Source organism: Necator americanus, chromosome II, assembly GCF_031761385.1.
Source record: "Necator americanus strain Aroian chromosome II, whole genome shotgun sequence".
In the NCBI taxonomy this organism is placed as follows: domain Eukaryota; kingdom Metazoa; phylum Nematoda; class Chromadorea; order Rhabditida; family Ancylostomatidae; genus Necator; species Necator americanus.
In genome coordinates this window covers 26,070,435-26,083,465 of record NC_087372.1, presented here as the reverse complement: position 1 = coordinate 26,083,465, position 13,031 = coordinate 26,070,435, and the positions used below count along the sequence as shown (strand labels likewise).

The 13,031-nt window shown below is 42.3% G+C and overlaps 4 protein-coding genes across 4 annotated transcripts; 3 read left to right on the top strand and 1 right to left on the bottom strand.

Moving 5' to 3' along the window:
* Positions 1-4,714: 4,714 nt before the first annotated feature.
* On the top strand, positions 4,715-5,369 carry RB195_019505 (uncharacterized protein; the record flags this gene model as incomplete). Its single annotated transcript, XM_064187380.1, has 3 exons — positions 4,715-4,770; positions 4,889-5,144; positions 5,244-5,369. The coding sequence occupies 3 exons, from the start codon at positions 4,715-4,717 to the stop codon at positions 5,367-5,369; spliced, it is 438 nt and encodes a 145-aa protein (XP_064043261.1).
* Positions 5,370-7,356: 1,987 nt separating this feature from the next.
* On the top strand, positions 7,357-11,289 carry RB195_019504 (uncharacterized protein; the record flags this gene model as incomplete). Its single annotated transcript, XM_064187379.1, has 5 exons — positions 7,357-7,499; positions 7,641-7,749; positions 7,848-7,953; positions 10,114-10,315; positions 10,944-11,289. 5 exons carry the CDS (start codon positions 7,357-7,359, stop codon positions 11,287-11,289), a joined length of 906 nt encoding a protein of 301 aa, XP_064043260.1.
* RB195_019503 (uncharacterized protein) lies at positions 9,138-11,418 on the bottom strand (the record flags this gene model as incomplete). Its single annotated transcript, XM_064187378.1, has 3 exons — positions 9,138-9,293; positions 11,176-11,268; positions 11,344-11,418. 3 exons carry the CDS (start codon positions 11,416-11,418, stop codon positions 9,138-9,140), a joined length of 324 nt encoding a protein of 107 aa, XP_064043259.1.
* Positions 11,419-11,885: 467 nt separating this feature from the next.
* RB195_019502 (uncharacterized protein) lies at positions 11,886-12,683 on the top strand (the record flags this gene model as incomplete). Its single annotated transcript, XM_064187377.1, has 1 exon — positions 11,886-12,683. One exon carries the CDS (start codon positions 11,886-11,888, stop codon positions 12,681-12,683), a length of 798 nt encoding a protein of 265 aa, XP_064043258.1.
* Between the last annotated feature and the right edge of the window lie 348 nt (positions 12,684-13,031).

Below are 13,031 nucleotides of genomic sequence, written 5' to 3'. Positions count from 1 at the left end.
TCGAAGATTAATAAAACGCCATGCTTTCGGAGCTGTGAAAAGTCTCCTCGGAAATTTTTCAGCAAACAACTTGTACTTGACAATAGTTCATATTGTAAGCTTCTAGCTTTGAAAATGTCTAGTTTTTCCAGTGTCAAACTTACAACATTACTCTATTTCGTTATTTGGTCCAATTTTTGAGCAGCTGTCAACAGCTTAGAATGAACGCTTAAGTCTTGCGATTCGGTACTTGCCTAGAACTCTCCTTCCTTTACGAGAAGTGAATTAGGCGCTAACATTGGATGAGAGCTAGGCATGGTTTTCGAGTGACCAAATTGAGGAAATTTCAGTCTGTTCTCACAAAACAGAGATTTTTGCAGCCTCTATGAATTTTTTCAGTACCTCAAATACCCAGTTCTTCTCACAAAAAGACGCTCTTTCGAATGATGTTGAATTCGCTTTTATTTACAAACTTCAAAATTTCAACACTGACTCCGCCCTCTTATAGGGCAGGCGATATTCTATAGCTGGAATGGTTCCTTCCATGGAGATATATCCGCGGGGTATGCCAATGGAAGGATTGCGGAGGTGTGAAAGTAATTAACGGGACTTGAAGAAACTTTGCCCGTTTTCAGGCCACACATTTGTCAAAAGTAAATTCTCGAAGTATATTTGAAATCAGCAGCTCATTTACTTTCGAATGGTACTTGCAAAATTTAATTCTGACCATTTCCAAGAATTCCGACGGTTTGCGAAGGATTAATCCGTCGGCGTCGGATTTTGGGACCCAAGTTAGTAACGGTGTTGTATTTCAGTGAGCGAACATTTATTTAAGTGACTTAATTTGCAAAAGAAAAAAACAAGGGAAAGGAGACAGACCACGTCGAAAATCATGCTTAAGCTAAGAGCTAAAGAAAATGAAAGATCGAGAGTCTCAAGAAATCACTTGATCTGGTCTACTCTAACAATGTACAACTCTGTAAAATCCGTGATTGAGAAATTTGCCAACTGATGGGCAGAATATATGTCCTAGCGCGCGTTTCAAAATCTCTATTTCAGGTAGAAGACGAAGCGACAAACATTCCCCTTATGACGAAATACCGCTTGAGTAATACATATGTTTTGATAGGTGTAAGAACTTTGTTAGCTTTCGCTTTCAAAAATCATTTTTCTGCGGAAAATGTGATAAGGGATATTGCCACAATTTGACTAGAGCCGCGGAGCGATTCTATGTAAATATCGGTATATCATATGTTTGCCCGGCTCTACAAACATCACGTACATCTAACCATTTTCCCTTCACGTAACTGTAAAATTAGACTTCATGATCCTGTTGTCCTTTCAAACTGTGTAGATCCATCTTAAAAGCATCACCCAAACGAATCTGGGGTGATACGGGTTTCAGGCGGGTAATGCCTATGCGGGTCGTAGATTGTGGAGAAGAGAGTGACTCCGTTCATCTCTTCCTACATCAGTGTAAACGAACGGCCCCGGAACGCAGTTTCTTACGACGGCTTCTGTTGCAATACGCAATGGGTCTTCCTTTCATTAGCCCTCATTGTTTCAAAATTAATTTCGCATATTTTCATTATACAGGGCTGGTGTAGTGTAGCGGTTAGAGGTTCCGCCTCCTAAACGATCGATCGGCGTTTCGATCGCCGTAGTGCTCTCCAAGCCTTTCACCCCTTCTTGGTCGATAAATTGGTACCAGACTTCTCTGGGAGGATAAAAACCCTGACTTGAGACCAGGGTCAATCGTGTGTTGAGAATTTCTCAACAGAGGGTCATAAGAGGGATGTCGGATCAGGGGGGAGGGAGGGGGGGAGGGGCGTAAGAGGAGGTCGGAAAATTAAGAAAAAATTTAAGTAGGGGTCGGAAAATCAGAAAAAATGAAAGAAGCAAAGAGAAAAGGAAGACGGGGTTGTCGCTTTCAAACAAACACATATTAAGGTGCACAAAATGCAGTGTAATTTAGGTATGCGACATTCAGCAGAAAAACAGGAGTGAAAACTGCTTCTTTTCGTAGGGCTGAAACTTGAAGGATGATCAGCAGTGAATGAATGACATGACATATCAGAAGATATTCACAACTGAAACGTATTCTAAGGCTTTTTTTCAAGTCCCGATATCTGCGACTAAAAAATGGAAGAGTTGTCTCAAAGAAGAAAAAACGTACATGATGCATATTCAGTACTTGAGTTCTGTTTAATATAAAAATAAATGATATAGAATAAATAAATTTGTTTAATATTCGAACAAACGATTGAAGAAGACTCGCGCTTGCAGTTGAGGAAGACTATTGTAGCATAAAAAGTTAGGATAAAAAGAGGGTACACAAACCAAAAAATGATTTTAAAAAAATTTATTCTTCATAATTCTGGTAATGAAACTACTGCGCTTTTTGAGCCAATCTTGAAGAAGGACGACAGCATTTTTTGATGCTCTAACTGATGCTGATTTTTTGCTGCTCTAACTGACGCCGCAGTCGCTTCGGTGGCACAAACGGTGAAAAATCATAAGTCGTCGTACATGCAAGGTGGTAAGGGAGTCCCCATTACCTGAACGAAAAGGAAAGCCTTCAGAAAGGAGAAAGAAGAAGCTCGTAGACGAAGGAAACGTACCAGTGGCAATAGCATCCTCTCCAAAACATCAAAATTTCTATAAACAAACCTCTCGGTTACTTTTGAATTAGCACAAACAATTGAAATCTTGAATAAATGTGATGCATAATAAATAACGTGATAATTTTGTGATGTGACAAAATAGGAAGCCAATTATGTTAAATGCAACTAATTACTTAAAAGTTTCTATTCTTTCAAAAAATCGATTTGTTTCCAAACCTATCAAGTCTAAGCACTACCAAATTACAGTTCTACAAAGCAAAATTACAAAATTACAGTCTACACTACAAAATTGTGTGTTACTAATTTATATGAAAGAAATGAAACTAAGCAGAGGTGACTTCGTATTGAGTACTAAGAGACCATAAAAGGCAATCTTCTTAGCTTGCACAGTGCTTCGACACTCTTCGTCACAGCCAATTCAATATATTGAAGATCCGCAATTGTACGGGAACGCAGCATCGAAAATTCTCTTAGGAACTTCAGAAACTAACAGAAATGTAAGAGCACTAAGTAGCATAGCTACAGTGAAAAGCAAGTACGCTGGCTCAAGTTGGTAAGTGTAGTGCAGAATTATTTATGCGCGGTTACAAAGACTTCGATAAGGACATCTGTTAATTGGCCATTACACGCTCTGTTGAAATAGGGCTGATGCTGGTGATTCACCAAAATTGGATGGCTCAACGAGATTCCGCGCTTGTTTTATTGTGACGGTCAGGGACCAATCCCTGCAAAGGTGCTATTTTTGCATTTAGCGTAAAAGAATTTAAAGAGCACATTTCTCATCCTGCAGTGACAAGCGTCTTACTTTCAGTCGAGAAAGCAATTATGATGCTGCTAACGAGCGAGAAAAAGGCATCTACAGGCGCAATTAGGGTTAAAATTAGTACAAAGTAGGTTCCACGTGTTTCTGGATATCTACGCGCAAAGTGAATTTTATGCAATAAAGCAGGCTGCGATCTGTAGAGAGAGATATCTTCTATATTTCTACAAAGTTTGGTGCCTCTAGCTTTCCTAGTCTTTTTGAAACCTAGTTGAGATAAATCCCAATTTTTGCCTCAAATTTTCGACTTTTTCTCAACTAGTTTTTGAGAGAACCAGGACACCTAAAGAGGCCAAAATTTGCAGCTAAGGGTTTTACTTGATGCTCTATCCAAATATACAATCGAAGTTTTCAACGGCGCTACCGCATCCTCGCAACGGGAAAAAGAGCGAAATCTCAGATTTTCGGCAACGCGTCAAAATCTGTGTGACTTCAAATAAATTTCCATAACTCAGCTCATAGTTTATAAAAACAAATTCGGTTTAATGCGTGTTGTAGAGGAACAATTCTGCTATCATAACTAGTTTCTACTTTTTTACAGGTTGTTTTCATCTTCAAAAAAGCTAGTTGAGAAAAAGTCGAGGAAAATGTCAAATTTCTCAACTTTTTCTCAATTAGGTTTCAAAAAAACCAGAGGGTCCCTGCAAAAGATTTTTTAATCGTTTTGTAGCGTAAGTCTTCCTCTATACAACGCAGCCAGTTATGTCTTCCTATGTCTTTTCTTTAGTGAGTTATTAATGTTTATTTCAAGGTAACAAAATCCGACCAGTCCAGCAGTAATTTCCAATTAAGGCCTCGTTCTAATCGCTAAAATCACCTCTGTATAACACTTGTATGTGGCAAACGGTGCTCTGAATATAATTTCAAAAAAAAACTGTCAATGAAATGTTCTCCTCACTGATTTTTTTCCGGTTTTGCAAAAATCTAGATTCCAGCGGATATCGAACTCTCATCCGTTCATTTCCATTGTCGATGAGTAAAATTGTTTGTTAGTAATTGGAAATAGTGTGAAAATTGTTTTAAAAGGTGTTCTGCTTCTTTTCCAGCTCTTTTTTCATTCTGCAAAAATAATGGTTCCGGCGGGGATCGAACTTTTGACCATCTCTGATTGATCTTTGATCATGTCAAACAATACAATTGTGCTGCCGAATACACTTTAGATTTAGGGCTCACTTATCTTTTTAAATTATATGTGTACATATATACTGACCCACTTCTAATTCTTGCAGTAACGTCTACCTCGTATTAATCCGAGCAAATATACCTGGAGAATATTTTTGGTGAGTAGCCAATGTGGAATGGGTCGCGGCCTACCGGTGGCATCTTCGACAATCTGGCTGCCTTCTAGTTAGTTTTTCTTTATTATCTTTAGTCTTTCTTTATTATCTTGACATGTCTTTTAATCTTCTCGCCTAATGATAATCATTTATTGGATCTAGTTATACACTAATTGCAGTATTTACAGTACGTATTACGATACGATAATGTACTACGATATTTCCGCCCTTTCTCCTGAGGAGAGCGTCATGCGTTTTAAAGAAATTAACTCCGAACCGAGACCTTCAGCCGAGTGTCTCTCAGAGAAGAAAAAGTTGAGAGATGCATGGCTCACTTCTCATCCTAAAACGACGACGATGATAGCTGCACCCACTGATCAATCCTCTACACTTATTTTCGCAGTACTCGGACTCCTTGCTGTGATTACGCTCATCGCACTAGTGGTAAGGGTTTTTTTTGCAAACACTTTTTTCCAGTGTATTTGTGAACTTTTTTAAATTCGTTTCAAAATGTTTTCTTCTATTATCATTATTTCTGCTCAGACTTGGGCTGTGAAACGAAACGCTGTGAAACAGCAAAGGAATCGCGATCGCGAAGTCCGGAAACATCAAGGGCTGTTCGAGATGTCTCTCCACTCGAGGACTTTGCTGCTCGAAATAGAAGATTAAAACCATTTATTATATTTATTATATATGTAAAGTCTAATAAACATCTTCCTCTGTTGTCTTCTCAATGCGCTGTTCCAGATCTCCATGCGAGCTACCTGGAACACACATTATTACAGAAAATCTACAGAAAATCAAACACAATATTCTAACCGTGTCTAGATCAGTCCATCGAAAGGTTGAATGCTTTTCTACCTCGATTATTATTCTTGATCTTCTTCCACCTGGCACACGTCACGCGGCATCTTGAACATATAATTAACATGACCATATAATTTTAGTTATTATTTATTATATTAATATCGCTGTATTACAATATATACTTTGTTTTACTTGTACATTATTATTTTTTAAAATAATTTATAATTTATTTATTATGTTGTATTATTTCAATTTATTTATTAGGCGTTTGTTTGTTTTTTGAATTCCTTTTATTATACCCAAATTTTGATTGCTGTGTGGGCAGCTATACTGGTAGGAACGAGATGAGGGGGTTGTTTTTAGGAGGGTCTGCGAGGGGGGAAGGAAGGGGGTCGTTTTTAGGAGGGATTTTTCCCAACTATACGCTTGACCCTGCTTGAGACATCGGCTAGCCCCCGCAAGTCACTGTATAGGCCAGTTACACGTTCGTAAACCCCAAACGATTCTGAATCGAAGTGAACGTGGCGGCGCATCCCGAGCGGATTGGTTAACAACAGACACTTTATCCTCTATCCTTTATTTTCATTATAAAAGCGGAACAAATCCAAGACAAAATACAGAGTATGCCGCGAAAGTCATGACAGTGACTTTATGCGCGCTCACTCAAAAAAATTGACAAACCGCCACTTCCCCTAGGGACAAGAGGAAGTGGTGGTGGTGAGTCTTGGGAGTAAATTGCAACCTGGTTCAATCGCAGAAATCAAAATCATGCTGGTCGCCTTTTTTTCCTCGAAAGGATATGTTCAAAAAGGATTTGTATGCACCGGCAATTTGTAAAATATTTTATACAAGACAATGCGTTCGGCTGATTGGGTGGCTGGCCGGAGACCGTTCGGACATTATCGATCGATAGCGGCTTCGTCAGGACAATGCTTCCGTCCACACACCGCTTTTGGTGAAAGATTTCTCGGTGAAGAAAAGTGCTGCAACGCTGGTGCAGCCTTGTACAGCTCTGATCTGTCACCGCAAGAGTTCTTTTTGTTTCCAAAAATTAGGAAGATTCTGAAAGATTAACCCTGAATACGTCCCTGAGAGTAAAACGACCGTGACACGAGCCTTAAAGGACGTCCCAGAGGAGGATTTTGAAACAAGCAGTAACAGAACTATTGAAGGCGGTGTATCGATGCTATAGAGGATTGCTTTGAATAGTCTACCATTTTCTTGACTGGAGCGCCAGCGTCTCTTGTCAGATACATAAAGGGGACATTTTTTCTTCTGCGAAGTACGTAAAGAAATCTAAGAATAAAGTCGTCTATCTGCTGCGCTCTCACGGAATTCACTTACGTACACGGTTGTCGTTAAAGTCACATCACGTCTCCATTCATCTAATTATTTTCTTCCTCAATCTTTCATTGGTAATATAGGTGAAAGCCTCAAATTTCCTTGCGAATGCTCATGAGGCGGAATACTTGATGCATCTACTCTCTGCGAGACGTACATTAGCGTTTCTGCACTTTGAAGCCGCTTTCGACTCTCCTCATTGAGGCAGTCTTCTCAATTCGCTCCGCGTCGATGGAGTACTAGGAAAGTTCGTTCGCTTTCTTGATGAAATGAATCAACGAACAACAGCTGCAGTTGGAACGCCAGCCGGACGTACAACGCCGTTTGAGGTGGTGGGTGGTGTAAGACCGATCGAACTCGTCGATGAGTTCTGTTACCTGGGCTGTCCGCTTATGCGAGGAACAACGGCAGCTAAAAGAAAGATATTCAGCAAAGATACGCTAAGGCCATTTCTGCATTTAGCTCCTTGACGAAACGATTGTGGTCGATCCCCATCACCAACGAAGTCATGCTGCGAGTCTACCTATCCGCAATTAGCCCCACCATGATGCATGGATCGGAGACTCGGTCACCACCATCTACGGTGATGGAGAGGCTTGATCGCACAGAAAGAAAGCTGCTTAAGCGGCCGCTTGGCTACGTTTGGCCTAGGTGTTTTTTCACAATGAAGATATCTTTACCGGAAAATTTATGTGGTATACCGGTGGATGACACGTGGAAAATATCAACATCTTGCACCGCCAGCGGAAGTGGCTACAGAAGTTGTCTTCGCTCCTTTGGTCATATATTAAGGAGACCAAGAGATCGCCGTGTCCAGCGAGTTTCGAGGATTCTCCCGAATTCAAGCAGAGAGAATCCTCAGAACACGCCTCCTGGCCCAAACCGGAAGTTCTGGTTTGAGGTGGGGAAAAGAGGTCGTGGATAGGCAGTTCAGGCGAGACGTAAGATTTCGCAGAATATGGAATAGCGCCAAATGGATTAATACTGTGCAAGCTCTAGCAGAAGATCGAGAAAGTTGGACAGAGCTATCTTCGAGGACGACACAACTCGGTGAAGATGCGGATAATCTCTTCAAGCGATGACACCAGCCTACCGATTAAGTTAAGTAAGTCAGTGGCGGACTTCACTATTGTATTATCCATCTGGTGACTGAAATCCACCATGAAAAAAAGGATTTTAACTGTGACTTTTTCTTGAAATTTTCAACTGCGATTTTGACATATTTTTCTGTTTTCTTTTCCTTTTTCTTTTCTGTTTCCGCCTTGAATAATTCGGATGGCCTCTCTCACTGTAGGTCGGTGGTCAGTGAAATTCTTCAAGCTTTCTTCTAGAGACAATTTTAGCTTTGACATGACTCCCAGTAGCCTTGTAAAACGTATGATTTTCTTGTTAGAATGTCATTAAGCCCATGTGAGAAACTTTTACTTCATTAAGTTCAAGTGATTTTTTGAACTTTATCTCTAAATTTGCAAGTAATTACATACGTCTCCTTGCCATCTTACTACATCTATACCTACTAGGTGATGTTGATTAGAGTCATACTCCTAGTTCATTCTCTAATTTTCTTACTTTATTTCGTTTCCATACTTCACACTAACATTTCCATCTCATTTACTTTTATTATTTCCATTTGTCGGAATTCACAACAAGTTTGGATTCTTAGTATTGCCTATTATAACTCCACTATTTCTACTCAGCATGATGGCATCATAATTCGCCATCATAATTGGCCTTTTCTGCTTATTACTGTAACACAAAAACCACCATTGTTGAAACATGCCGTTATTTTCCTATAGGAGCATGATATAACAAACGTATTCTAAACCCCCTAGATTGAGAAAGTAAAGACTATCTTCAAACAATATACACATAATCTGTTGCCATCGTGGAGCTTCTCCTATTAACCTTAAGCAAATTCTCATTCGGAATCGCCTATATGATCGCATTTGCACGACACCGGAGTGCAAAATATGCCCGGATAACAACGAGGGTGGTTGCATGAGTTCATGTGTTGTTTATATGACTTTCTGTGTGTAATGTGGTGACGAATACATAGAAGAAACAGCTAGACCACTATGTATTCGAATCAAAGAACACCTGGACGGCAAAAGGAAATCATGCATTGGATGGTCACAGGGTGCGGCGTCATAACGGAGAAGATTTTGAAGTTTAGATCCTCTCTAGATTGACCCTCTAGATTGAGAAAGTAAAGACTATCTTCAAACAATATACACATAAATATCATTTATTCAATCAACATCATTTATATGATACACGTCTGTTAAGTCTTTAGTTCGGTAACAATGCTAGTAGTTTATTCAAAATTTTAGCGTAGAGAGGTCGCAGCAACTCAAGCCCCACGGGAGTCATGTGACTTCCATCACCGAGTCGAGCTAGCAATGTATGAGGATCGTAGGAATAGAAGACACCATTGCTGAAGAGGGCCTGAAAAGTTTATTTGTTTACCGCAGGCTCGGAGGTGAAATTTGCTCTTATCACTATTTACCACAGGCAATGAGCTAATCTCTCTCTTTTTCTGATTAAGATGATTGCTTTCACAGATGGGACAGCGACCCTATTTCTGCAAAGAATTAGACTATTATAACTCCAGTACACGGATCTCCCTCTAGAGGGATCACAGCCGGTTAGTCGAGAGGCTACGTGGCGCGTCGTAGAGGGGCCAGTCGCGGAGCAAAAGCGACCTTGTGCTTGCCCAGAGACGCGGGTGGATTCAGGGGAAGGATGGACTCCCTGTTTCTGCTGAGCCAGGACTGACTCATGTCATCATTGTATCCCGCACGTCGGTCCGGCCAAAAGCCCGCAATCAAGTGACTGGGAGGTGCAAGGGAGGCGGTGTGGAGTCGCCTCCAACAAATAAGCTCCACATGTCCACTCCGGGAGAACTGAAGTTCTAACAAAAACTAATAAGATTAGAGGCTTGCAACCTGTCCATGGTTTTTTTTTGTTTTTTTTTGCATGTCACAGTAATAGAAAGAGTCTCCTAATTCCGGAGGAAAGCCTGGTACGGTAGCGCCAGGAAGGGCGGGGTTGCAGGAGTCATATAGGCTACCGAAACGGAAAAGGACTAGGATGACGATCTGTACTTATAACGCACGTACGCTTACATCGGAAGCGGCCATAGAAGATATGATGATGCAAGCCAAAAAAATCAAGAACGATGATATCGGGATGATCGAAATGAGATCACACCAACCACTGAACGCCGTAAATCCGGAGAAGAACTGTTCTTAGGAACATGCGACAGTAGAGGTGTTGGTGGAGATGGTCCTCGTCAAAACGAGTATGGTGAAGAACATCGACTCTTCCGAACAACTTACGACCCGAATCGGACGTCTGCGGATGAGAAGATATGGTCCAACACCAGCTTTGACTATCTTCGCCGCTTACGCTCCAACATCAAGCTACGAAGAAGAAGAAGTCGAAGCTTTCTGTATGGACCTGGAGAAGTTCTAGCGAGAAGATGCTTTCTACAAGGTAATAATTGGCGATTTCAACGCTAAAGTTAGCCCAAGAAGAACTACACATCGGGACCCACGGCCTACAATAGAATGACCAGGGGGAGAGGCTCTCCGAGTTCATTACGACGACTAAGACCATCCATAGATACTCGGAATTCCAGAAGCCCTCCTCTCTACGCTGGACGTGGGAGTCACTCGGTGGAAAGTAAAGTAATGAAGTAGATCACATCGTCAATAAAAGGTTCTGCCTGACGGACGTCGCTGTTGTACCAAAGTTCAATACGGGATCGGACCATCGCCTCCTCCGAGGAAGATTTTCCTTCACAAGGAGAGAAGAGAAAGCCGCCAAGTTCAGAGGGAGAAATCCCAGAACTATCATCAACTGGAATCTCTTCCCTACGTTAGCCGGCTTTTGGGAAGATTGCGCAATGGACAACATCGACGAGGAATATGACCGGCTCGTTGAACACCTTCACGACTGCGCGAAGAAGGCTGAGAGTTTTAAAACCACCAAGAGACGTCTGTCTCTTGAAACTCTTGAGCTGATACGCCAGCGTGGAGCAGGACGAGCCGCAGGGAACCAATAGCTTACGTTCGTGCTCGTAAGGCCTTACAGAGAGGCGATAAAGGAAGACCTTAAAGAGAGAGGAGCAGAAGTGCTAACTGAAGCTGCAGAGGCGGGGAAAAGCATCCGCTACGCCCGTCGAGACTTCGCCAGTCGCAAGACGAGGATGACTGCTCTCCAGAATCCAGAGGGAACAGCCATTGCATCGAGAAGAGGGATGGAGAAAATCATCTACGACTTCTACTCTGATCTTTTCGACAGCCATGTCCACTTGTCTTCTCACCATCTGAGGGAAGACGGACAAGTCATTCCAGAGGTTCTCCCGTCCGAAATACGACATGCTATCATGTCGGTAAGAAATCGTAAGGCACCCGATCTAGACAGAATAAGACCATAACACCTGAAGAACCTTCTGCCAGTACTCATCAACACCCTGGCAACACACAGTTACCTGTCGGAATGCAAGGTTCCTATACAGTGGAAGACCAGCAAGACCGTGTTGCTGTATAAAAAGTGAGATCCACATGACATCGGCAACTATCCTCCAATCCGCCTACTGTCCGTCATCTACAAGCTCTTTACAAGAGTGATCCTTAATAGGATTGAAAAAGTCTTGGATGAAGGATAGCCATGCGAGCAAGCAGGGTTTCGAAAAGGATTCAGCACGATTGACCACATTTACACTGTTTCGAAACTCATCGAGGTATCACAAGAGTACAAGATGCCGCTCCTTCTCACCTTTATCAACTTAAAGAAGGCCTTCGACTCAGTTGAGATGAAAGCGGTCGTGGTAGCCTTGGACAACCAAGGCGTCCCTACTCAGAACATAAAGGTACTTCGAGAGTTGTACAGTAGATTCACGACCGGAATTTCGCCATTCTACAAGAATATCATCATTGACGTGAAGAGGGGGTCCGACAGGGAGATACAATCTCACCCAAAATATTCACAGCCACCCTCGAGAACGCAATACAAAGTTTGGAACGGGACGACATGGGAGTGAAGGTCGACGGTCGGCAGCTACACCATTTGCGCTTTGCTGATGACGTACTGATAACACCTAGCATCAGCCAAGCGGTACGAGTGCTGACCGAATTCTACGATACATGTGGATGCATCGGTCTTCACCTGAATCAACAAAAGACGATTTTCATGCGGAACGGATGGGTTCCGGATGCTCCAATCACGCTCAACGAAATGAACATATCCGAATGCACCAGCTACCTTTACCTGGGCCGGGAATTGAACATGATGAACGACCTGACCTCCGACCTGGGCAGGAGGAGACGAGCGACTTGGGGAGCTTACAAGAGCATCGAGGATGTAGTGAAGAAGACCAGGAACACCCGGCTCCGTGCTGACCTCTTCAGTACCACCGCTCTTCCTGCTTTGACCTATGCTTCGGAAACCTGGGCATCTCGCAAGCAGGAAGAAAACGCTGTGAGCGTCATTGAACGCGCAATTGAGAGAGTGATGCTAGGAGTATCCCGTTTCACGCAAGTGAGGGACGGAATTCGAAGTTCTCTCCTACGTCAGCGATCGAAGATCAGAGACGCCGCCGCGTTTGCCAAGGAAAGTAAAATAAGGTGGGCCGGACCCGTGATGCGCTTTAACTACAACCGTTGGACCAGAACCGTGAGCGACTGGGTTCCACTGGGGAAAGGAGGAACCACTGGGCTACTCTGGCAAGCGATCGGGACAAGTGGAAGAATTACTGGCGCCAGCTCGACTAGTTTGAAGATCAGCGGGAGTCAAGGTGATCAAAGTGATAACTCCAGTATCTCTACTTAGAATGATGCCATCATAACTCGTTATCTGGGCTTATTCTGCTTATTTCTGTATCACAGAAACCGCGGTTGTTGAAACATACCATTGTTGTTCAATTTGACAGGAGGCCGATTAAATCTCAGGTAATGATTGACGTTTCTCCTCGTTCTTTTCCGATTTACCTTATTGATGAAAACTGGGAGTCAAAAAGCGCTTTCGTTCAAGTTGTCTAGGATTGACTTAAACCATACTTAGAGAGATAGCGCTCTAGAACTCTGCCCCACTCAATAAAACTGAAATTGTAATGTATAGTCATAACATCGTTGTCTAGAATCAAGAAAGTATTGGTCCACCTGCGAGCTCACCTGCAAT